The 26467-nt window shown below is 46.4% G+C and overlaps 3 protein-coding genes across 3 annotated transcripts; 1 reads left to right on the top strand and 2 right to left on the bottom strand.

Moving 5' to 3' along the window:
- Positions 1 to 529: 529 nt before the first annotated feature.
- LOC103641460 (rust resistance kinase Lr10) lies at positions 530 to 12442 on the bottom strand. The gene is made up of 3 exons (XM_008664805.3): positions 11589 to 12442; positions 2063 to 2086; positions 530 to 1888 (listed from the first exon to the last, which is right to left on the bottom strand). Exons 1-3 carry the CDS (start codon positions 12364 to 12366, stop codon positions 840 to 842), a joined length of 1851 nt encoding a protein of 616 aa, XP_008663027.1. The 5' UTR covers positions 12367 to 12442; the 3' UTR covers positions 530 to 839.
- A 4898-nt stretch (positions 12443 to 17340) lies between these two features.
- LOC103641459 (rust resistance kinase Lr10) lies at positions 17341 to 20027 on the top strand. Its single transcript, XM_008664804.4, has 4 exons — positions 17341 to 17648; positions 17748 to 18414; positions 18502 to 18671; positions 18761 to 20027. Exons 1-4 carry the CDS (start codon positions 17534 to 17536, stop codon positions 19864 to 19866), a joined length of 2058 nt encoding a protein of 685 aa, XP_008663026.1. The 5' UTR covers positions 17341 to 17533; the 3' UTR covers positions 19867 to 20027.
- Positions 20028 to 25276: 5249 nt separating this feature from the next.
- LOC103641458 (Bowman-Birk type trypsin inhibitor) lies at positions 25277 to 26216 on the bottom strand. The gene is made up of 2 exons (XM_008664803.4): positions 25916 to 26216; positions 25277 to 25794 (listed from the first exon to the last, which is right to left on the bottom strand). The coding sequence occupies exons 1-2, from the start codon at positions 25980 to 25982 to the stop codon at positions 25568 to 25570; spliced, it is 294 nt and encodes a 97-aa protein (XP_008663025.1). The 5' UTR covers positions 25983 to 26216; the 3' UTR covers positions 25277 to 25567.
- Between the last annotated feature and the right edge of the window lie 251 nt (positions 26217 to 26467).

Genomic DNA, 26467 nt, shown 5'->3' with positions numbered 1-26467 from the left:
TAATGGGCATGGCTCGGCGTCCGGCCCAAGACGAGAAGGGGACGAGCGTTGCGTCTGTCATTGGATTGTACCATGACTGGGCCTACTGGTCCATGTAGCTATGAACACGAAGTGGATGGAAGGCGATCATCAATCAATTAGCCTATGCAGCGTTTCTTCTGTGCCGGATCTGTTTCCTACCGTCTGCTAACTAGGCTACCACGCGAGTACATGCACATGGCTAGATCGCTTCATCACCGTTGGGATCGACAGTACATGGTGAGTGAAATTGATCCAACCTATTCTAACATATTTCTGCAATGCTCGACAATACAACTAACATATTTCTCTTGAGCTTATCAGCCAAAATCGAACAATGTATTTCTCTCACATCAAATCACCATCAGTCAAAATCAACGTTTATTTTCAGCCAGCCAAACAGGTTATTGACTTCTTGACAGAATGCTCCTCGACTCTGGGTTCACCTTATTTTGAGATTTTGTCTCATTGAATTGGAAAAGAACATGTACCGCGGAAAAGGGCAAGGAACTAAATCATGGCAAGATCATTATGAATTGAAGCAATATGGCTCTTTAAGCTATTACACACAAGCCAAGTCCACCTTAGATCTGATACGTTGCAGATAACTAGCACTACATAGTCAAGAAACCAACAAATTACTATTAATGCATCACATACATACATGGTGGAACAATCCAAACATGTTTTCATGCAGGCACTACACTATAGAATACTCTCCAACACAGGAGGAGCTATTTTTTTTTGTTGTCTCTAATATTCAGTACATTTGACGATGATTCTTCATTTTTTATGACACTGGATGACTTTCAGAATTCAGATTAGACGAAAGGCTTTGGGGGCATCTGCAGATTCTCCAACCTCCCTGTTAACATGTTCACCACTTTTGTCATTGAGGGTCGATTTTTTGGGTTCCATTGAATGCACCATAGGGCCACCATGGCTAGCTGTTTTACCTTTTCTTTCTCTGCTGCAGTCATTTCCCTGGAAAGTACCAAGTCCTGCCCAGTGATTACTCTCTCAAAGATCCACTCTGGGAGGTAAACATCATTTTGGCTATCAACACTTGGGTCTGAGGTCCTCCTTCCACTTAACATTTCTAACACAAGCATGCCGAAACTGTAAACATCAGACTTGTAGGATACCCCACCAAAATTCCGAGAGTACAACTCTGGTGCCATATATCCCATAGTGCCTCTTGCTGCTGTCAAGGTAACGATGCTTTGATCCCTTGCACACAGTTTTGCTAGGCCAAAGTCTGAGATCTTTGGATTGAAGTTGAAGTCTAGCAAGATGTTGTGAGGCTTGATGTCAAAGTGGAGGATGCGTTTATTGCATCCTTGATGTAGGTATTCCATTCCCCGGGCAATGCCCAAAGCAATATCTACCATTTTCTTTGGCACCAGTAGATCCTGGGAAATACTAGAATCATTTGAGAATATATATTTTTCCAGTGACTCATTAGGCATGTATTCATAAATTAGGGCACGCCTTGTTCCTTCAGAGCAAAAACCTAGGAGACGCACAATATTTGCATGGTGGATTAGTCCTATGGTTGCAACTTCGTTGATGAATTCTTCTCCTTCGCCTATAGAGTTCTCTAACATTTTGATTGCCACAGGCACTCCATTTGGTAGCTCGCCTTTGTATACACTCCCAAATCCACCCTGACCTACTTTTTCCTTAAATCGCCTTGTTATCTTCTTAAGTTCAGAGAAGCTATACCTTGTGGGTTTTGAGGTGCCATATGTCTTGAGAAACATTTCGACCTTCAAGTGTATCTCCTCATTATATCTTGTCTTAAGTGAAAGATAGAGTCCAGTGGCTACCATTAACAAAAGAACCACTATTGTGGCCACCGATGATGTAGCTGGCAAGCAGTGAACAGGAAATCAATATACTGTTTGGATAAGAAGGCACCATTTGGTGTTATTAATGGGTTCGAGAAAATGTTTAGAGCCATAGTCGAGAAAGATAAGAATTTGTGGCTAATAGACATCCTTTGCCATTTTGAATTGAAGGAATGTTTGATTAGGAGCAGTACCTGCAATGACTTTGACGTGTGAGCCTGCAAACACCAAAGAAGAAAATAAGTCTCTAGTGATAGTTTAGTATGAAATGGTGATTTGTCAAGAAAGAAAAGGGTAAGGTTCAATATTTTAGTAAAATTAGCTGCATGATGTGACCCTACCCCAAGCATGTCCAATGAAAGTTCTACCTTTTTTAAGAATGTATATGTCATTTCCCTATCCAGTACTGGCATCATCTTATTAGCCATCGGCTTGAACTTGAAGAGAGGATCCTGACTGTCATATGTATTTGCATGAATATAATGTAAAAGAGTGATGCTCCTTATATATTTTTGAACATGTTTGATCACAAGCAAGGTTCCTTAAGAGAAAATGCAATTATCAGAGGCAAGTTTGTGGTGCCATTTCTGGTGATTAACTAAGCTATAGTCCCTACTACTCACTACTAGTGTGTCATGTTGCCCATCAACTGTACGCTGCAGTTTCTCCGAGTCCCAACCTCTCACAACTACCTGGCTGACAACCAATTTCACATTAGTGCTTGTTCATTCTATTTATGCAGTGTTCTCTTTCTGCTCTAATAGGTGGTTCCTATCTTGCACGCAAAGGTGGTTCTTATCTTGCAAGCATACCACTTTGTACTCTCTTTGTATTCACTTTCAGCAGTATTTTCTCTGTTTTCACTTCTTAAGTGTTTTTTTCTATTTGCTTTCTTCACACAATTTATCCTACAAATTTATTTACGTTTTTCAGGAGCACGCATAATTGACTTTTGCGGCTACTTTGGTTGCAAGCTCTACTAATGCTACTATAGCATACGGACAAGGAAAGGTTTCTTGCTAGGACCTCGGACGATACACTCAAACAATCCTAGCTCAAGTAACTTGTTTTCTGAGACCCAGACTAAATAAATTCCATTTATATGGTAATATATGCCAGAAGTAAATAAACTCCATTGTAGAAGTTGCTTTGCTTTTAATTTGTCTTCGTTATGCATTGTGTGCTGAGTTGTAGTGCAGTAAATTTTGCATGTAAAAGTTTTGGTCATCAATTGCTTAAAAGTGATGATGTGAACTGCCCTTATCCTTCACTTAAAAAAGAAAATTGCCATTATCCTCCAAGTGGTCATCTATATTTGAAACTGCGTTCTCATAATTATCACGTACTGTAGGAGCAATTTACAATATTGATGGGAACACATACTCGACTCCTCCCGTGCGGCTCTCTAGGATGGCGGCGGCGAAGGGCTCTCCTAGGAGGGCCGCGAGCTCGTCCATGAGGGGACAACGCTCGATGGCCGGGACAGAGCCGCGGCTGGGTGTCACGGCCCCTTGTAAATCTGCTACTACTACTACTTGTATGGTTTAGTAAGTCGGTTGAAGAGGAAGGATTACTGTTGGGCTGGCCCATTAGGGTTCCAAGCCGTGTAATAGATCCAGACGATTAGGCCCAGATTAGCATCTATAAATACATGTAACTGCTTCTGGAAGAGGACATGATTTGAATAAAGAACACATCCCACCAAAACCTGAAACTTATCTGAGCGTGTCTGGGAAGTCTTCTTCTCCAGTTGGTCGACTTCTCACGCTGCGGGAGCTCGCTGTCAGCCACGGGACGTCGATCCTTACACCTGGTATCAAAGCTCTCCTTCCTTGGTGTGGGTTGGTGATCACAAGGGGGCTAGGTTGGCTGTAGGAAGAAGAGGAGGTGATCACCACGGCGCCCTCTGTCAAACCTTCGGCGCAGTCCAGGCTGGTGTTGGAAGCCATGGCGACAGAAGCTAAACAAGGGGAAGCAAGGTGGGACAAGATGATGGTGATGATGGAGAGGTTGACAGGGAAAGTTGAGGCTATGGAGAAGGTGCATCACCAACTATTGGGACAGTCAGAATTGACTGCCGACTCGGTGAAACAGGCTGCAGATGAGAGGACACTTCTATCCAGGCGCGTGGAGGAGAATGGGAAGGCGTTGGCCAGGATGAGGTTGGAAGCTATGGCGAGAGAGATGGAGGATGTTGGCACGGGACCAGAGTCATCGGATACAGGAGGTAGAAGAGGAGCCATGCCGAACCAGGATCCGGGAGGAAGGGAGTTGCAACAACATGTACCTAAGATGCTTTTCCCCAAGTTTGGAGGCAAGGAACCGGCGATTTGGTTGAATCGATGTGAGGACTACTTCAACATGTATCAGGTCCCAGATGCAATGAAGGTACCTGCGGCGTCGATGAACATGGAGGGAAATGCAGCTAGATGGCTGCAGATTCTGAAGTTGAGGGGAGACTTGGGAGATTGGCCAAATTTCTCTAGAATAGTGTTGCAGAAATTCGGTGTGGATGAATATCCAAAGGCCATGGAAAGAATGTTGCACCTGCAACAGAAAGGGGGTGTCGAAGAGTATGTAGAAGAATTTGAGGAGACCAGATATGCAACAGCAGTACATAATCCAGAACTGGGGGAGGTGTTCTTTGTTGCTCAGTTTATGAAAGGCTTAAAGAATGAGATACAAGGTCCTGTAAAGTCTCAGATTCCTTCCACTGTTGATAGGGCTATTAGGTTGGCGCTGGTGTAGCAGGAGATTTCGGTCAAGAATAGTGGCCGGAATAGTAAGATAGGCCAAGGAGGTAGGGGAGTGACAGGAGTTAGGACTGAAGGGAAGGTAGGGGATCAAGGAGTATGGAGTAAGGAGAGACAAGTGAAAGAATACAGGAGGATAAATGGACTCTGCTATACCTGTGGTGAGAAGTTTGAGCCAGGGCACCAGGCTAAATGTCCAAAAAGAGCAATCCCTCAACTCAATGTATTGACCACTGAAGATTTGGAGATGGTATTGTCTGAGGAGCAGCTGGGGCAGATAGAAAAGGAGGAGGTACAAGAAGAGGAGAATCACAGATTGTCTATTCATGCCCTCAGTGGAGCTAATAGTTCACAGTGTATCAGGTTTAGAGCCTTGATTCAGAATCAGTTGATGTTGATGCTGGTAGATTCTAGTAGTTCTACCAGTTTCATCAGCCAAGCTATGGTGGACAAGTTGAAACTAGCCACTGAACCCTGTTCTCCTGTCTCTGTCAAGGTGGCCAATGGAGAGGTGTTGAGAAGTGACAGAAGGGTGAAGGATATTAGATGGTGGACAGGGGGACACACTTTTGTATCTACCATGAGGGTGTTGGAGATTGGGGTGTATGATGCTATACTTGGGTTTGATTGGTTAAGAGCTCATAGTCCAATGGAATGTGACTGGGATCAGAAAGTGTTGTCATTCCAGCATCAAGGAGAAAGGATTTGGTTGAAGGGAGATTCAGTTGAGGTGACAGAAGTGCCCCAGGTTTCCGCCCTGAAGGTTCAAAAATGGTTGAAGGGCAATGAGGTGTGGGTGTTTGTCTTGTTGGAACCGGTGGCAGGGAAGGAGGGGGTTCCAGAGACAGGCCCATTGGGTGAATTGTTAGATGAGTTCAAGGACATCTTTGAGTCACCCAAGGCTTTGCCACCTGTCAGGCCATATGACCATCATATTCCTCTTGTGCCAGGATCAGTGCCAGTGAATGCTCGACCCTATAGGTACTCACCCTTGCATAAAACAGAGATCGAAAGGCAGGTGGCCAAGTGTGAGTCCTTTTGCATAGAACTATTGAAAGCTGGACATATAGTGCCAAGTGTGAGTCCTTTTGCATCACCTGTGTTGCTGGTACAGAAGAAGGATGGAACCTGGAGGTTCTGTATTGATTACAGAAAGCTCAATGAAATGACAATCAAGAATAGGTTCCCAATGCCTTTAGTAGACGAGATATTGGATGAGTTAGTGGGAACTCAATATTTTTCTAGTTTGGATATGACAGCAGGATACCATCAGATTAGGATGGGATTGGAGGATGAGTACAAAACGGCTTTCAAAACCCACCATGGGCACTACCAGTTCAGAGTAATGCCTTTTGGGCTTACTAATGCCCCTGCAAGTTTTCAGTGTGCTATGAACTCCATTTTGGAGCCCTATTTGAGAAAGTTTGTGATGGTGTTTATAGATGATATTCTGATATACAGTGCAGATCTGACTCAACATTTGGAACACTTAAGATTGGTGTTCTATACTTTGAGGGATCATCAGTTTTACCTCAAAAGAAAGAAGTGTGTCTTTGCCAAATCTGAGTTGCAGTATTTGGGTCATATTATATCCAAGGATGGGGTGTCTACTGACCCAGCAAAGACTCAGGCGATGGTGGATTGGCCAGTTCCTTCCTCACTTACTGAGTTGAGAGGTTTTCTGGGGTTGACAGGTTACTATAGGAAATTTGTCAGGCATTATGGTGCTATTGCCAAGCCCTTGACTACTCTTCTTCAAGGGAAGAAAAGATGGGAGTGGACAAAAGAAGCACAACAAGCTTTTGATAAGTTGAAGCAGGCTATGATTCAGACCCTAGTGTTGGCCCTACCAGATTTTGAGCTTCCTTTTGTGGTGGAGACTGATGCCTGTGAGAATGGGATTGGGGCTGTTTTGATGCAACAAAATAGACCTGTGGCTTTTTTAAGCAAGGCTTTGGGAGTTAAGAATAGTCAGTTGTCCATATATGAGAAGGAGTTCTTGGCTTTAATGATGGCAGTGGATAGGTGGAGGCCATATCTTCAGAGATCTCAGTTTGTGATAAAGATGGATCACCAGTCTCTGACCTTTTTGGGTGAACAACAATTGTAGTCTGAATGGCAAAAGAAGGCTATGGCTAAGCTGATGGGTTTGGAATTTCAGATTGTCTACAAGAAAGGGAAAGAGAATGTGGTGGCAGATGCCTTGTCCAGAGTGGGAATGGCGATGGCTATATCCACAGTTACAGAGTTGCAACCTGTTTGGATCCAAGAGGTTACTAATTCCTATGTAACGGATTCACAGGCTCAACAATTGCTACAAAAGCTTGCGGTGCATAGCCCCGATGAGGCAGGGTTCTCTTTGCATCAAGGAGTTATTAGAAAGCAGCAACAAATTTGGATTGGGCAGAATTCAGCTCTTAGAACTAAAGTCATTTCTGCTTTTCATGGCTCAGTGGTTGGTGGGCATTCGGGTATTACCGCTACTTATCAAAGGGTTAAACGAATGTTTTGGTGGCAAGGGTTGAAGACTGATGTGGAGAGTTTTGTCAAACAGTGTTCGGTGTGTCAGCAGGCCAAAAGTGAAAAACAGCTGCCTACTGGTTTGTTACAACCCTTGCCGGTGCCAACAGGGGCCTGGAAGGATATTACCATGGATTTCATTGAAAAATTGCCAAAGTCAGAAGGCTATGATACTATACTGGTGGTGGTGGATAGATTTTCAAAATATGCCCATTTTTTACCTCTGAGACATCCATTCTCTGCTCAAATAGTGGCACAGGTGATATTGGACAATGTCGTTAAGCTACATGGGGTCCCTAATTCAGTGGTGTCTGACAGGGATAAAGTGTTCACCAGTGCATTTTGGAGACATTTGTTTGATATGCTGAAGATTAAGCTAGCTTTGAGCACAGCTTATCATCCACAAACTGATGGGCAGAGTGAGAGGGTTAACCAGTGCCTTGAAATGTATTTAAGGTGTGCTGTTCACGCAACGCCCCACAAGTGGAAGTCTTGGTTGGCTATGGCTGAGTTTTGGTATAATACTACCTATCACTCTTCATTGGGATGTTCTCCGTTCAAGGCCCTTTATGGGTATGAGGCTTCTGTGCTTGCTGCACCAGATTTCCTGGGCACAGAGGATACTGAAGTTGGGCAGTGGGTTAACCAGCGAGATGCTTACAATGTGCTGCTCAAGGAACAATTGTTGAAGGCTCAGCAACGTGCTAAACACTTTGCTGACTTGAAAAGAAGGCCCAGAGAGTTCCAAGTTGGTGAGCAGGTGCTACTTAAACTCCAACCTTATGCTCAATATTCGGTGGTAAATAGAGCTTGTCCAAAATTGTCCTTTAAATATTTTGGACCCTATACTGTGTTGGAAAGGATAGGGGCGGGGCTTATAAGATTCAGTTACCAGAGGAGGCCCAAGTTCATCCAGTTTTTCATGTCTCCCAATTGAAGCCATTTACTCCAAACTATGTTCCTGTATTCTCAGAGCTCCCTCACATAGCAGATCTGGAAAATGTGAATATGCAGCCTATGGAGATATTGGACAGACGTCTGGTGAAGAAGGGTAGCTCAGCTGTGACTCAAGTTCTGGTTCGGTGGTCTGGAATTCCGAAGGAGTCTGCTACTTGGGAAGATTTTAATGTGGTGCGCACAAGGTTCCCAGATTCTCTTGCTTGGGGTCAAGCAAGTGTTCAAGGGGGGGGGGGGAAATGTCACGGCCCCTGGTAAATCTGCTACTACTACTACTTGTATGGTTTAGTAAGTCGGTTGAAGAGGAAGGATTACTGTTGGGCTGGCCCATTAGGGTTCCAAGCCGTGTAATAGATCCAGGCGATTAGGCCCAGATTAGCATCTATAAATACCTGTAACTGCTTCTGGAAGAGGACATGATTTGAATAAAGAACACATCCCACCAAAACCTGAAACTTATCTGAGCGTGTCTGGGAAGTCTTCTTCTCCAGTTGGTCGACTTCTCACGCTGCGGGAGCTCGCTGTCAGCCACGGGACGTCGATCCTTACACCGGGCAACAATGACCTGTGGGGGTGTGCTGCTCGACCTCGACGGCTTGGGCGGTGTTATGGCTTGGTGGGTGGGAGGGGACGCGAGGGCTTCAGAGGGTGCGTGGTTTAGATCGCCTTCGGTGGCTCCGCCCCCCTCCCACCGGACGCCGGCCGTCCAGCGGCCAGATCCGGCAGAGGCGGAGGCAGGGCTCCTTTTTCTGCCCCGCCTTCCCAGCGGTGGCTCCATGTGATGACCCGTGGCCGAGAGTAGCAGATCTCCTTGCCACCGATGAGGCCACCACGGTGAACAACCGAGCAGGAATACTCCAGGACTCCAGGTACGCAAGACTCGGTATGGATTCGAATATCTGGATTCCTATTATTCATTCGCATAACCCTTCTCCACCGCCTGATCAGGTATTTATAGGAGTCTATCTCCCTATTACAAGCCAATTAACAGGCCAGATAGCAGATTAACAGGCCACACACACGCCCAGCACACTAATCCACCATTACAATTTTACTACTAGGCGATAAGCAAACCCACACCCACCTAGGCATCTGACACTCCATGGTGAGGGCCGGTGGTGTCGGGGCCGGAGCCGGTGCCATGATGGCCGAATTTGGCGCCCCAATGCAGGCGGTGCCCCCTAGGGGCTTGTTCGGTTATTTTCAATCCATATGGATTGAAGGGGATTGATACGGATTGAAGGAGATTTTGACTTACTAGGGATTGAAACTCCCTCAATCCCCCTCAATCCATATGGATTGGGGTAGAACCGAACAAGCCCTAAGTGGGGCACGCGCCCGCCCACGGGCCGAGCCGGGGGAGGGGCCATAGCCCCTCCCAAGGCTGCGACATACATATATATTCCAATTATTGTGTAGTCTAAATATATGTACTATAAATTTTGTCATTTCCTTGCAAGCGCTGATATCTAAATCTCATACCTTTATGATTCATCTTATCGTCTCGCTGGGTAGCTGTCGATAGCCGCTGACCACTTGACTTTCCTATGACATAGCCTCACAACCAAAGTCTAGAGAAGGTGATCACGCAAGCAACAAAATGAGCGCCAACAGCGTCGATCACCAGAATCACATGTCGCGGCTGGGACGTCCGCATAGACTACAAAAACTAGATCCAAATATGGCTAACTTATATACATACTACATTAGATCTAGTAGATAATAAAATCTACAAATTTTAACTAAAGTTGTCATCTGATAGTTGTTGTTTACATGACTAATTTGACATGTACCTATGCAGGTTGTCGATTTTTCATGGATCATCGAGGCTAGTTGAAATTTTGGATTCTCTCAAAAAAATTGTTAGACGTCTCATGAATACTAAAGTTATTATATAACAGTTGAATCTCATCAATCAGACATTTATCATTATGTCGCCTTTATTATTTTGGTATTGTTACTATGCCAAAACTTTAGTTCAATATATCAATTAACTAGAAAATAAACTCATGGACTACGGTAATTTATAAAGAACTAGAATTCGTATTCCATATCGAGTGCTTAAGCTTGTAATATGATACAATATATTTTCACCATATAATATTGATGAATTGGTCGGCCCCCCTTGTATTGTAATCCTAGCTCCGCCCCTGCACGCGCCTCATGGCCGCTCGCAGCAAAGGTCAGTAGTGACGACAGTAGTTGTCAGTGACGACAATGGCGGTCGTCGACGACCTCGACGTGCGGCCGTGTTACGCGAGCGGTGGAGTCATGTCTTGCTCTATGTGTTGCTCGATCAGAGGGGTGGTGGCCGACGCAACTCTGCGGCTGCCACGTGCAGCCAGCACGTCCATGCCCCTCTGATGGGATTCCTATGGGGTGGCGGGACAGTGGCGAGGGCGGTGTTGGCGAGCAAGGGGTTCTTCTTATTGGCCCGACGTCGTGCTAGAGGGTTCTCTGGGCGAAAGCCTCGGTGACGACGACGCCGGTGGGCGCTGCTTTCCCTATTGGGAACGTAGCCTCTAGCATTCATCCAAGGGTGAAACCCGATCAGCTATGGGTGTGTAACCGTGGTGCCATCGCCATCGGTGTTTCTCCCTTCATGAAGGCGTTGCATTTGGATCATCATCATGGCTTTGTGGTATCCTTAGACGGCTGTACTTCTTGGCCTATGGTGGATGAACGGAGGTGGATTCTGCAGCTTGAAGTCGAAGCTGCTATATCGGGATCGTAGCTTGGCAACGATGACACGTTGCAAGCCCCCCTTCTTCATAGTCTGGGGTTCTGCTGGGGGCGAGGCCCGGGTTCGTGATTGGAAGTCGGAGCCGCTCATGTTTGAGTTTGGCAACGATGACCGGTCATGTCCGTGCTTCAGACCCACCGGTATGTGACCGTGGGTGGCCTGCCATAGGAAGTCAGAGCTTCTGGTAGCTTTGCTTTCAGCTTGGCAACGATGACCCGTGGCAGTGTGTCATGTTCGTGTTCAGCCGCGTTGTGTGGGGTGGTTAGCCACTCGGGTGCTCAGTCAGACATCTCGTTTGGCTATAATTTTTTTTTCTCTTAATTGAGCGACAGAGCTTCTGCCATTGTTTTTAAAAAAATTATGACGTAGAATTCTTAACAACAGTGTTTTGTGTTTATTTTACCTTCGGCTGTACCAATTTAGTTCCTAATTTATTTACCGTCTCCCTTAATTAGTTGAAGCATCATTTTCTGGGTAGTTTTGGTAGTAGTGCCCAACTTTCTATATGTGCTGTAGGTCTGGGCTGTTCAAATGCTTGAAAAAATGGGTCTGAATACTACTAATGAAGTGGATGTTTATGATTAGATTGTTTGGCCTTGGTTTGCTTGGGTAAGGCTTCCCAACAAAATGAGCTGCGGTACTACTCAAAATAAGCTGATAATTATGTATGAAATATCTGCGAATCACATAGTAGTATACTAGTAGACTGTACACAGAAATGAATAATGTAAATGTAAGATATCATACCGTGATTGATGCAGAAGGTTTGATTCCTGTCTGGATTGAACCCACAGCGTTGCCCACCTTGTTCACACAGTGTGCAGTTCTCTGGATAATTATACAAGTAGGTTGTTTGCGAACCTGAGAAATTGAGTATTGTTTCTGCTTTCTCCTTGAATGTTGAATCGTCATTGCGAGTGTCCATCATCAGAAAGTAGCTATCAGGCATGACCCTGCAATCTAGTGGAAGCACAGACATGGATGCAGAACGATCCACCAAATAGGAGAAGTCGGCCGCGCTGCTAAGGCACGAGATTGGGCCGAAGATGTAATTAACAGCAAGATTACTTGGCGTGAACTCTCTTAAGCAGCTTACTATCATTCCATATCCAAAATAGCATAGCAGTGAGCAGGGGTACAGGTTTTCACATTTGATAATGCTGCGAGGTAGGGACACTGACATGAGCTTCTGCTTGCAGGAGGAAGACGAGTTGTCCACACGCGGGGCGAGCGTGAGGGTACCATGCCTGTAATCTATGGCGGTCACTTTGTACTGGATAACGACTGTTGGGAGAACCAGAATGGTGTCGTCGCCGTAGCATCCAAGCTTCATGAATGGTGCCCCGCATAATGAGGAGGTATTGCTGGATTCGAGCCGGAAAGGGTACCTGATCTCCGGACCATGTTTGCTGCACCGAGATGGTGGGCAGTTGCTGAAGAAGTCGGCATCATCCCATGCCGTGGCCTTGTATGCTCCATCTTTGAGAAGACACAACAGCAGAGCTATAACAAGAAATTCAGACATCTCCTTTTTTTTGTGTGTGTATCTTTTTTCAACAACAATAGCAGTGGAAGAGGATTGGAGGAAGCAGGGCCGAGCCCAGTTGTGGAGTAGCGGTATTAATTGTATCAATAATAACTGAGAAATTGAGCCCAGTCCGCGACCTGGTGCAGGAGCTCGGGTTCCCTGCCTGACGGCCGGACGGTCCGCGCTCTAGGGCCGGACGGTCCGCGCGTGCGCAGGGGCGGCGGAAGATCGCCGGCGGCGCCTGGATCTCGCTCCCGGGAGGGACCCCGTCGGGGAGGAGAGATCCTAGGAGTTGTCTAGGCTCGGGCCGGCCGACCTAGACTCCTCTAATCGACGTAGAGTCGAGGAGAGGCAGAGAATTTGGGGATTGGAATACTAAACTAGGGCTAAACTAGAACTAGACTAAACTACTCCTAATTGTGCTGAAAATAAATGCGAGATAGAAGTTGTATTGGTTCGATTGTTGGGGGTTTAATCGGCCGTAGCCCTTCATCTATATAAAGGGGGAGGTCTGGATCCGTTTCCAACTGTTTCCTGAGTTAATCCCGCGGTTTTAGGTAACAAATCCCGCGAGAAACTAGGAACCCTAACTGACTCTGCGCGCGCGCGGACCGTCCGCGCCACCACCGCGGACAGTCCGGACCGCGGACCGTCCGGCCTCAGGGCCGGACCGTCCGCCAGGCTCATTTTAGCCTCCAACATATGCCCCCCTGCCTTTTGGTGCAGTTTGACGAACCAAAAGCATATGAACTAAACCTGATGTAAGTCATCGGCTTTTCAAAATAGAGATCATTCAATAAAGCACCAATGTATAAAGGCCGTTTTGGATTGTATCTTTCTCGGCCATGACCATTTGATCAATGGATCAAAATGAATAGAATGGAGGTGCCCCCAGCCTGGATAGACAAAGGGACTATACATGTACCATGGATTCATCGTCATGCCATTCCATGTTTGAACAGGATAATATACCGACGATGAGTAAATAGGTGGAAAGTACCCTGGTCTCATAGAATGAATAAGCGATGCTTGTTGTGTCGCCTTTCGGGTCGTTTTGTTTGACCGTTTTGTTTTAGCGGGTGACCGGGGTTTCTTTGTTGACCGATCACGTGGAACAGTCTTTTTGCTAGTATTTTTGGAGAGCAACTGATCAAAAGTAGGATCGGCTTTGATCAGCCGATTATATGTGCTTTGACCTTGCGTCTTTTTCCTTGCTTTGTGTAGAGGTTGACGCCTTTGGTCATAGGTGGACTGTCCGGCTGAGTTAGCCGGACCGTTTGTCTGAGCACCGGATTGTCCGCACGTAGGTGTCGGACCATCTACGATGCTGGGGCTAGGCTGATGTGTTTGGTTTATTAACTGTGTCTGCCCCCCGGCGTCTTCGGACCTTTTAGCCTTCTCGTCCGAAGCCTTTCGAGCAATCTCCTTTTGTGATATATCTGACATGCGAGAATTGCTGATGACGATGCTCTTGCCTTTGCCTTTATCAGCCATTTCGGGCCGAACCAAGACCTTTTTGCATGTGAGTTCTATTGTATTAACAGGAAAGGGTTGTGTGTCTACTTGCATCTCCTGAAAAGCCAATCGACCCTCATTTATGGCCGATTGTATCTGTCGACGAAAAACATTACAATCATTGGTGGCATGAGAAAAGGAATTATGCCACTTACAATAAGCACGTCTCTTTAATTCATCAGGAGGAGGAATACTATGAGTTAATTTAATGTTGCCGTTTTTCAGTAACTCGTCAAATATTTTATCGCATTTGGCAACATTAAAAGTAAACTTAACTTCCTCTTGTCGATTCTTTCGAATCGACTGTAAAGCAGAACACGCTGAAGGTTTAGCCTGTCCTGGCCAAACCAGTTCGGCGGTGTATACATCCGTGGATTCATCGTCCGAATTATCGTATCCCACTAAATGCATCTTATGGCTAGCCGATTTTGATGTTTCCTTACTTCGGCTTTCACAGGTCATAGCCCGCTGGTGTAAGTGCACTAATGAAAAGAATTGGGTGCCATCTAATTTTTCTTTTAAGTAGGGTCGCAACCCATTGAAAGCTAGCCCTGTCAGTTGTTTTTTCTGCGACATGAATCTGAAAGCATCGGTTTCTAGTGTCCCGGAATCTCCGGATATAGTCATTAACCGATTCTTCAGGCCCCTGTCGGACTGAAGCTAAGTCAGCCAATTCTAACTCATGTTCTCCTGAGAAGAAGTGTTCATGAAATTTCTGCTCTAATTCTTCCCAAGAGTTAATAGAGTTTGGTGGCAAAGCTGCGTACCATGCAAATGCAGTATCAGTAAGGGACAACGAGAATAAACGAACGCGGTAGGCTTCCCCATCAGCCAATTCTCCCAAGTGTGCTATGAATTGGCTTATATGTTCGTGTGTGCTTTTCCCACTTTCACCAGAAAACTTAGAGAAGTCTGGTATTCTAGTTCCCTGTGGGTATGGCACGGTGTCGAATCGGTGGCTATAAGGCTTCTGATACGATTGCCCTGTACCTGACACACTAACACCGAGTTTGTCCCTGAACATCCCGGCTACCTCGTCTCTGACCCTCTCTGCCATGTCCGGCGACCATCCATTAAGTTTGTGGGTGGAGATTTCAGGTTGCCTGACATTACTCTGTCGGCTTTCCTCCCAGGTATGTTTGAGGTGTGTGTTAGGTGTCCTATTAATGTCACCAGCTCCTGCCCTATACCCCTCAGGCTCTCTTGTGGCCGAATAGTATTCAGCCCTATGTCCATGAGGTGGTATGGCATGATTATAATGTGTTGCTGGTGGGGCACCATAATGTTGCTGCGATGAATGTGGGAACTGTGCGTATTGCGCAGCTCTCGGCTCTGCGTATGCAAATCCGGACGGTCCGGCGTAAGAGGCCGAATGGTCCGCGACCTGGCCAAATGGTCTGAAGGTATATCCGGATTGTCCAGCCGTATATGGTGCTACGTGGGTAGTCTCGTACCCAGACCGTCTGTCGTAGAGAACTGGACGGTCCGCGATCGGGCCGAATGGTCCAGGGCTGTACCCGGACGGATCGGTCATATATGGTGCGACTTGAGTAGTCTGCGCGTGGACTCGTGTAGAGTCAGATGGTCCAGCGTAATACGTCGGCCGGTTCATGCCATATCCGGACGGTCCGGCGTAAGATGGCGGACGGTCCGCAACATATCTGGACGGTCCGGCGTGATGCACCGGACGGTCCGTGATGGGGCCGAAGTGTTCAGGGTTGTACCCTGATGGTCCGGCCATGTACGGTGCGACCTGAGTGTTTTGTGTGCGGGCCTGCATCTGGTCGGACGGCCCGACGAAATACGCCGGACGGTCCTCGGTATGACCAGACTGTCTGAGATGATGCTCGGACGGTCCGGTCGCGTCCAGTACCTGCCGTGTGCCTAGTGGTTGCGGCTGTGATGGTGACACGAAAGCGTGCATCGGCATACCATATGATGGCTGGGTCAAGGGTGACCTGTTTATAGCCGATGTGTTTGACGTGGGTGGCACTGTATTAGACTCTCGTGATGGAAAGTTAGGAGCAGCTGATTTCTCGTATGCACGTAAATGCATTTTAATAGATTCATCTACATATTGCTTTAACTGATCTCCTCGTTGATCCATGAAAGTCGTAAGAGATAGGTCTGGAGTACTTACAGCGGGACCCTGAAGTGGCGGTAGGAGAGATTCCATATCGATCTCCCCTTGACGGACGATCTTCTGGTGGCGATCTACCGTGAAGTGTGACAAGTACTTGTCCGCCGCCTCCTTGCGCCTTTCGGAGAGTTTATGCAGCAGTTCCGCCTCTTCCTTGTCGCGTTGTTCGTTCCATTGCCGCATCACCTCCTTCTCATCGCGCATTACGAGGTCTTCAAAGGGCCTTTGGTCATCAGCCGGGAGCGCCTCCATGGCCGGCTTGATGATGTTGGTAGTGGAGATCTTGGTGGGATCCTTAGAACCGGCCATTTATGGGCCGATTTTTAGCAGATCTAGACACCTAGTCCCCAGCAGAGTCGCCAAAAGTATGTTGACACCTTTTCGGAGGCGCCAATCACTCAAAAGAACCAGCGGCGGTGCTCTCTGGTCAGGCGCGGACGGTCCGCGGCTTGGGGCCGGACGGTCCGCGACCTGGCGCGACGTGGCGGTGCTCTCTGGTCAGACGCGGACGGTCTGCGGCACAGGGCCGGACGGTCCGCGACCTGGTGCAGGAGCTCGGGTTCCCTGCCTGACGGCCGGACGGTCCGCGCTCTAGGGCCGGACGGTCCGCGCGTGCGCAGGGGCGGCGGAAGATCGCCGGCGGCGCCTGGATCTCGCTCCCGGGAGGGACCCCGTCGGGGAGGAGAGATCCTAGGAGTTGTCTAGGCTCGGGCCGGCCGACCTAGACTCCTCTAATCGACGTAGAGTCGAGGAGAGGCAGAGAATTTGGGGATTGGAATACTAAACTAGGGCTAAACTAGAACTAGACTAGAACTACTCCTAATTGTGCTGAAAATAAATGCGAGATAGAAGTTGTATTGGTTCGATTGTTGGGGGTTTAATCGGCCGTAGCCCTTCATCTATATAAAGGGGGAGGTCTGGATCCGTTTCCAACTGTTTCCTGAGTTAATCCCGCGGTTTTAGGTAACAAATCCCACGAGAAACTAGGAACCCTAACTGACTCTGCGCGCGCGCGGACTGTCCGCGCCACCACCGCGGACAGTCCGGACCGCGGACCGTCCGGCCTCAGGGCCGGACCGTCCGCCAAGCTTATTTTAGCCTCCAACAAAGAGGTTGAGTAGGTGGGAGCAAATAAGATGCTCTGAGTTTCCATGAAACTTCCGTGTGCTCAAGTTGACTTGGAGTAAACGCTGCTCATCAGTCCTGTCTTTGTTGAAGACTTGGAAAGAAAGAAGTTTTGTCCGAGTCAAAAGGCATCTCAATCATGCCGGGCCTGTTTCATTATCAGCACTAATCCTGTCTGTGTAGTCCAATTAGTAATTGCAATTGTATGGTGAGGAGAAATTCCAAGTTTCCATGAAACTTCCTGCTGTGCTAAAGTAAACGCAAAGTCAAAAAGTGTGGTGATGCATGTCAGGCCTGCTGTTGTGTTCTCAAATAACTAAGCGTCCTTGTTAGTCTGTCCATAGCCAACACCCTAGGAAGCATTCCTGCATCTAAAAATCTCTCATGGTGAACTCATGTGCACCTGCAGCATTTCTTCACTCTTCTGCATCCTGGCAAGCTTTACTTGTCTTTTTTATTTCTGTGACTGCAGTTGGTGCCGCAGATGCTGGAGGCCAAGGTCAGTGTCCTCATTTCTCCTGTGGTGATCTTCATCCTTCCACTATCTGGCAAGCTTTACTTGTATATTTTTTTTATTTATTTATTTCTGTGACTGTAGATGCTGGTGGCCAAGGTCCGTGTCCTCATTTCTCCTGTGGTGATCTTGGCAACATATCCAAACCTTTCCGTAGGCCAGGCGACCCAGAAGAGTGCGGTGTAAAAGCATACGAGCTGGTCTGTAGCAACGGCAAGGCTACAATTCGCATCAACACGGGGACATATTTTGTCACCAGCATCAACTATACCAATCGTTCCTTCTGGGTTGTGGACGCCAATTTGGATATGCACAGCAGCTGCCCTCTTCCTCGTTGGGATCAGTTTCCTTACACTTCTGAGGGATTGTTCTGGAGAAGTGGTAAACATACCCATATCGATTTGCCCACTGATGATGCCTCTTTGTGGGCATGCTTTGTTAATTGTTCGAGAGCAGTTAGGATTACGAATAACTTGGGGTACAAGCCCGTTACTTGCCTGAGTGGGAGCAGTTCCTTTGTTTATATATATGTACAGTATGGGGCTTGCACAGTCGGATCTCTTGAACCTTTTTGTGGATACTTGGCCGAGATTTCCTTTGGTACCAATCCGAAGGGTACTAATGCAAGTTATGCAGATATCATACAAGTGGTAAAGAAGGGATTTTCTGTTGGATTCCCAAAGGACGAATATGATTATAGCTACCATAATACTTCTTGGATATTCAAGACATGCCTAAATAATTTTACCAGGTGAGTCTGGAGTCGTTGGTTGGTTCTATATGTCCTTGCGAGTTTGGTTTCCCAGCATTGCATGCCTAAATAATGTTGACCCTGCAGGTACTTCCACGAGCAATTGTCTAGCGGAGGCATCGTTGGTATAACTCGTGCTTTCTTTTGGAGTGATGTATTTCTTCTCAAGTGCGCAGAGAGTTACAATGCCACAACTGTTATTTTAGATTTCGATGTGATATCCGTAGTGACTGGTGTTAAAATCACAACGTTACTTGGTACGTTAGATTCACCTTCTTCTAATCTTTAACAATTTCCTACATGTATATATGTATGGTTTAACACATTTTGCCAACTTGTTTGACAGTACTGTTCAGGTTTGTGTTCACAGCACTAGCAGTACAGATGTTCCTTGCCCACAAGTACTGGAAAACAACGATAGCAATTGACGCTGTCGAGAAATTCCTCCACATGCAACAAATGCTTGGTCCTACTAGGTTTGCCTACACTGACATCACTGCGATCACTGGCCATTTCAGAGACAAGTTGGGTCAAGGAGGATACGGCTCCGTATACAAGGGTGCACTACTCTCAGGCAATATGCATGTTGCCGTCAAGATGCTGGGCAACTCGAACTGCAATGGGGACGAGTTCATCAGTGAGGTCTCCACCATCGGTAGGATTCACCACATCAATGTGGTTCGCCTTGTGGGCTTCTGTGCAGAGGAAATGAGAAGGGCACTGGTCTATGAGTACATGCCCAATGGTTCTCTTGACAAGTACATATTCTCGGCCGAAAGAAGTTTTTCTTGGGATATGCTCAACGAGATTGCTTTGGGCATTGCAAGGGGAATCAACTACCTGCATCTAGGGTGCGACATGCAGATCCTTCACTTTGACATCAAGCCACACAACATTCTTTTGGACAGCAATTTTGTCCCAAAAGTTTCTGACTTTGGCCTTGCCAAGTTGTACCCGAGAGACAAGAGCTTTGTGCCAGCAAGCGCCATGCGGGGAACTATTGGGTACATAGCTCCTGAAATGATATCTCGTAGCTTTGGTGCCATATCAAGCAAATCTGATGTTTATAGTTTTGGTATGCTACTGCTCGAGATGGCAGGAGGGCGAAGGAACGCAGACCAAAATGCAGCCAACTCAAGCCGAGCATACTACCCAGCCTGGGTTTATGACCGCCTAGCGGAACAAGACGCTGGCGAGATTTCTGTTGCGGCAGACATGCATGAGTTGGAGAGGAAACTGTGCATCGTTGGGCTACGTTGCATTCAAATGAAGCCGCAGGATCGTCCGACCATGAGCGAGGTTATAGAGATGCTCGAGTGTGGCACTCATGGCCTGGGCCTGCAAATGCCTTCTAGGCCATTCTTCTGTGATGATGATGATCCTAATATGCCTGCAGCAGATTCTTACCATTTCTCATCGGAGCTTACTGCAATATCTGAGGAAGATGGTTGAAGAAATAATACATGTCTTTATGCATTCAGATGAAGCCACATGATCGTCCAATGATGAGTCAAGTCGTAGGGATGCTTCAGTGATCATATGGTTCATACAGATTCTTACCATTTCTCCTCAGACCTGAATGCAATTGTAACACCCGGGTTTCGGGGCACCAAGACCCAGGCGCGAACATAATCACCAGGTGTGCTGGGACCAAGTCTCACACATATGATGAATCATGGCACATGATCGAATGTCACATATTTACTATATAATAGGAGTTCTATACAAAATAATTAATTAATTACATTATAAGGAGACAACGGTCCAGCAACCCAAAGTTGACTGGGAGACGACGGCCTAGACCTCTCACGAACACATCAAAGCATCCTTCATGTGCCTCATCCTGCGGTACCTGCTCTTGACGTGTGGGGGGTGTGAGACAGCAAGAGTGAGCTCACATACGTTCATAGCTCAACAAGTTGTGGGGAATAATGTGCATGAACTCGCCAAAGGTGGGAGCTCCAGTGAAGTGTAAGGCTTACCAAAGAGGATGGTTAGAGCTGAGCATTGCTTTTAAAGTTGGTCAAAATTTTATTAGCAGTTACTAAGTACAAGTAAATACCAACCCAATTAAATAGAAGAACAAAAGTAACAACCTCACCTGCAATGCAATGCATATGACAAATTGAATTTAGTTCCATAATTTAATCATGTGAGTGTCCGAGCTGCTCATGACCGTGAGCACGGCTAGTATACCAGTTTTACACTCTACAGAGGTTGCACATCTTTACCCACAAGTCATGTTACCCATCTGCCAAGGGATCGCGACTTCCCATACACCTCTACCGAGGAGGCGAGGCAGAGTAACACTACGAGGCCTTTACAAAGTTCCACTAGCTTCAGAAAACCCGCTACAGTTTATAGGAAGCTCCAATGCAGGAATCCCTTGCAGGACCGCCATCGCAGCAAAATCCTCCCGAGGGCCTCCCTACACTGACCACTCCCCTACTGCCCTTGCCCCTTTCGGGTAAGGTAGTCTTTCACTAGCTTTCCTAATTAATCGGCCAAGGGCGTCCCATTAAACCCTTGTGGTAGCACTGTTTTCCCGGGTGGTTCTCCATGTTCCAATTAACATAATGATCTTATCATGAACAGTAAATAGCAACTGATAACAAAAGTATGAATAATATGTATCTCAATGCCCAAATCCACATATAGCACTAGCAAGTACTACCCAGAAAGTTTAGTGGTAAACAAGGCATAAAGATAGACAAACTAGGGTAACCTATTAGGTCCCATCAAATTAACCTATGCAGATCATTATGATTAATTAGAACATGAGTGGGTATAAGAAGTGATCAAGGGCACAACTTGCCTTCAATGAGCTCCTGCTCAGCTACCTCTACTTGCTGAACCTCAGAATCCACAGTGGCTTGCTCGTCTACTCGTATCAACACAATACATACATAGTATAGCATAAATTAACATCACATAAAACATGCAAACAAAATATACAGTAAAAATCTACACATAAAAATGAGATCATTGGAACTGGAATTATTAATTTTGGAGTTATAGATTTTAAGTTATGAATTTCCTAAGATTTAATGTGCTTGAAATAAGATTAAATGATAAATTAATTTTCTTACTGCTTTCATGACCAAACAGAGACACTAAATGATAGAGAACAATATTACAAAATTTTAGAAGTTGGAAGGGTTCAATTTGGACCAAAAATGGAATTTCTATGAATTTTACAAGTTTCTAGATTTGTTTTTGTATTAAAAATGAATTTCTAATATTATTTCTCTGTTTTTAAACATCTCTGGACTGGGCCTCGATTTCTAGAAAGGTCAGGGGCTACGGGGTAAAACTCCTAAGACTCAGGAAACAGTGGAGAGGACGACGGGTTGAATAATTAAAACTATAGGGTCTCTTTAGTAAAGTTGACCCGCGAAGGGGTATCGTTAGATATGGGCCGTTGGATTAGATCCAAACGGCACCGATGAACCTATCATCAAACCGAACCTGCCCGCTACGCTAGCCGTTGGATCAAGGACCGGTGGTTCGGATTTAAATATCCCGAGATCACGCCCCAACCGCACGATGCGAGATCAACGACTCAGATTGACCCGAGGTGAAACGCTAGCGCCGATCTAATCAGAGCCGTTCGCCTTGCATCCAACGGCGCCCGGACAGCCCCCCCTCCTCCTACCCCGAGACGGCGGCGCATACCACCCACTCGGCGGAGCATCGCCGGAGTTTCGAATTCGGCCAACCCGAGCACCATTTGGCCAATTAACTCGCACTACACACGATTGATGCCTCCCTAAACTTAATCCCCCAACCAATTTTGGTCGACGGCAAGCGCTGGACTCGGTACATGGCGCGCTGCGGTGGCACCATGGACGGGCAGCGGACCTAGAAGCTTAGCTACACCATTCTGCAATTCGCTAGAGCATAACTCGGAGGAAGGAGGAACGGACACGGTGGAGACTCACCAATGGTCGGCCGAGGTAAGGAGACGCTCGCCCACGGGGAGGGGCGGAACTCGCCTGCAGTGGTCACAGCGGCGAGCAATTCGCACACCACAATGACACAAAACTCCAATTGAACGCGCGACCGGCTTCCCTGGACGGTTACGATCCTACTCGGCCCCACCGCCGAGGACGGAAACCACACAGTGACGAGAATCACCAACGGCGGCTGGTTTACCTCCGCGGCACGGCGGTGGCGGGTATATGGCTGGTGTCGCGAGGAGGGGAAAGACCCGACTATTAAATGGTGAGCAGGGCGTAGTACCGAGTCGTACGCCGCGCGGTTCGGAGGGTTCGGCCACCAGCAGCTCCGGCGTTCTCGCGGCGGTCGTTGCGGCGAAGACTTCGCGCTCGGTTGCGAGGGAGAGAGATGACAACGTGGCCCCACCTGTCGGCGCACTCACGGATTCGGTGTAGCGGGCTGGCGCGAGGAAATCACTAGGTGGGCCGAAATCCCAGCAGTGAGCCCAGTTGCCATGTTTTCCCTTTTTCTTTTTTTTTGGATTTTATTTTCTGTTTTCTTTTATCCTTAATTCCTTTAAATCCAAATTTGAATTCAAACCTATTTGGGAATTTGAACCCATTTTAATTGTGTAGTTTGGTCAAACCATCATGGCAAGGTTTCATTTATCCCATATTTTGTTTTATTTTGTATAGTAGTTTTCCTTTACTTCTCCAATTTCTAGAATTGTAAATTAAGTCTCAATTCACAACATTAACATAATTATATTTTATTGATTTTACCATTTGCATATTTCTTTTATCATTATCTTTATGAGTGAATGCACAAACAAAGAAATCACAGCATGATGCACAAATTACTTTAAGTGTCACTAATTAATTAATGACTTTTGAGGTGTTGGTTCACATGTTACAATAAACATAAGCAAAGACCATGTATGTATCTCAACTATGCTTTTATCTTACATTTTTGGGTATTACAGCAATTAAGGAGGAAGATGTCTAAAATATTTACATATCTTTGTGCTCTGCTAGTTGATAAGATGAGCAGAGCATTAGCTTGTGAAACCTCAGGTAGCCCGTTATGTGTGTATCCTATTAAGGGCTTGTTCGGTTAATCCCGTTACCCATGGATTGGATTGGATTGGAAAAATTTAAGAAGAAGTTTGACTTACTCGGGATTTAAACCCACTCAATCTCACTCAATCCACATGGATTGAGAGCTAACCGAACAAGCCCTAAGCGTTTTCATGATAGTCCAATAAGTTTTATGGTGCATAGTTTTCTGATTCCTGTAAATGTTTATGAGAAAACATGAATAGCTTAAGATGGACATTGATTGAGAGTTGTTTTTTTTCCTCCAAGGAGTTTTTTTAAAAAAAAGTCAGCCTTCACACAAAGAAAAAAGGGGACACAGGGACAAAGCAAACATAACACATATGGTCGGCTAGTCAAAGTCGGCCCTACTTTTGATCGCCAAATATGCTAGCAAGAAGGCCGTTCTACGCGATCGGCCAACAAAGAAACCACGGTCACCCGCTAAAACAAAACGGTCCGAAAGGCGATGCAACAAGCATCGCTTATCTATCCTGTCATGCCAGGATACTTTTCACCCGCCTACTCATCATCGATATATTGTCCTGTTCAAATATGGAATGGTACGGCGATGAACCCATAGTACATGCATAGTCCCTTTGTCTATTTAGATCGGGGGCATCTCCATTCTATACCTTTTGATCCGTTGATCAGATGGTCATGGTCGAGAAAGATGCAATCCAAAACTACCTTTATTCGTTAGAGCTCTATTGAATGATCACCCTATTGGTTTGAAAAATCGGTGACTTGCATCAGGCTTAGTTCTTACTTCGGGAACAAAATGATTTTATGAAATCTATTGTTTTCCGAAGGGTGCTGGTAGTGCATATGCTTTTGGTTCGTCAACCTACACCAAAAGGCAGGCGACATATGTTGAGCGCAAAAAAACGTCCGCGGTCCGGACTGTCCGCCGTAGCAGCACAGACTGTCCGCGTGTGCGCAGAATCAGTTAGGGTTCCAGATTTCTTGTGGGATTTGTTAGCTAAACCTGCGGGATTAATTTGAGAATCGACTTGTAAGTTGTAACGGGTCCAGACCTCCCCTTTATATTGATGAAGGGCTACAATCGATTGAACACCCCACAATCGATACAATCAAATGTACTTATCGTTTTTACTTTATGTATTAGGAGTAGCTATAGTTTAGCCTCCCTCTACCTCGAATTTTCATCTCTCTTCGGCTCTACGTCGACTAGAGGCGTCTTGAGTGGACTGCTGACGCCAAGACACTCTAGAATCTCTCCTCCCTGATGTGGTCCTTCTCGGGATGTGAGATCTAGGTCTGCTGCGAAGAAGACGACGCTCTGTGCTATCGCGAACCGTCCGAGCCCTAGGCGCGGACCGTCCAGACGTACGTAGAGGAGCTACTCCTGCGCCAGATCGTGGGACAGTCTGATCTTGTGCGGCAGACCGTCCGCGCCTCCGCAGATAGCACCATCAGGTGGTTCGTTCTTGTGTTTGGCGTCCAGATCGGCACCAACAGATATCTCCAAATATTTTAGATAAATCCTCTCCAAACATCCCTCAAAGTTCACTGCAAATTTCCCCACAATGTCTTCTAAAATTCCGTTCCAAAACTTCAAACCAAATATCAAAATTAGAAAAATCAAAAGGGGGTTTCCCTCTCCGTCTCGCCCTAGGACAACTGGCCACAACCCCCTTCCACAGCGTAAACTTGTGCGCTAACCGCGAAAGACGATGTGGCTGTACGCGTGTGGCAGAAAGAAATAATATAATATGCGATAGTTGGTATAGAGTTGAGATATAAAGTACATATAACCGTAGAGAATTATAATATAGAGTAAAGAATTTTGCTATCTAGGACAAAAATTTTTATAGGTAAAAATTTAGAGTTATATATACGAGTGTGGATAGCCTTAGGCTGGTTTAGACGAAGGCAACTCCTGTTGTAACCGTGAGACGACATGCATATGGCTATTTATTTATTTATTTATTTATTTATCTATTTCTTCTCTGACGACGAACAAGAGCAAGCACCGAACAGAGCGGCCGGTGACATTTGTTTATTTATCTATTTCTTGTCTGACGAAGCTGGAGAGAAGCAAACTGGTTGCGTACTGGCGTCCCATGGCGTCAGAAGAAGACACCACCACCCAGCAACTACGCCTCCGGGCAGCTGCTCTGGCAGAAGTTTGTGAGAACGTCATCACAGCGGTAGGTGACGACGGGGCCGGGGCCCATGCCGGGACGAATTCCTGCACCGACCTTGACGCAGTTCATGCACTCCGGATGGCACCCGTTCACCGACACGTCATTGCACTGGCACTCAGGCGGCTGCTTCCTGTTGCAAGCACCGCAGTTGTTGCAGCACGGCCAGGACGACGAGCCTGGTGCCGACGCTTGGTTAGTCAAAAAATCACTAGTAGTTTTGCATATATGTATAACAATTGACTTGTATCTGATGAAAATTAAACAAAACAAGGGTGAGGAGAGGATTCGCGTGGTCACCTTCGCCGAGAGCTGCGAGGATGGCGAGAACAGCCAGAGTGCCGACGAGTATCAGCTGAGGCCTCATCTTTGTTTGTTTCTCCTGTCCTGGCAATAATTAAGAACAGGCCAGAATGCCAAGTTTGTTGCTTGGATAGATTTCTTATATATATAGGATGGAGGGGGATCGATGAGGGAGGCTTTGGTTCATCTCTAACAATTGACTTTGGCTTATACAAAGCCAAATCATACACGCGTATTGACGGTGAATATGAATATGAAAGAGGAAAATCCAGGATGTTTTCTTGAAGATCATCTTTGACCACCAGGGCCAGCACGTACGTAGAAGCCAAGCTTTATATATTTTTGACCAATGCAAGGTGCAGACAAATGACAATCCTCCTAGACTGTCTCTTTCAAGTTGCTGGTTGCAGGAAAATCAGACCGTCAGCACCGCAATGGTTGACGAGACGACGATCCAGATTAATTTCACGTGCACATCTCCCGTCTACAACACAGTATTTTCGGGTTTTTTCTGGCAGTCATGAACCACCGAAAATAATCCTTATACCA

Source organism: Zea mays, chromosome 10 (assembly GCF_902167145.1).
Source record: "Zea mays cultivar B73 chromosome 10, Zm-B73-REFERENCE-NAM-5.0, whole genome shotgun sequence".
NCBI lineage: Eukaryota > Viridiplantae > Streptophyta > Magnoliopsida > Poales > Poaceae > Zea > Zea mays.
This window is presented reverse-complemented; position numbering and strand designations above follow the sequence as displayed.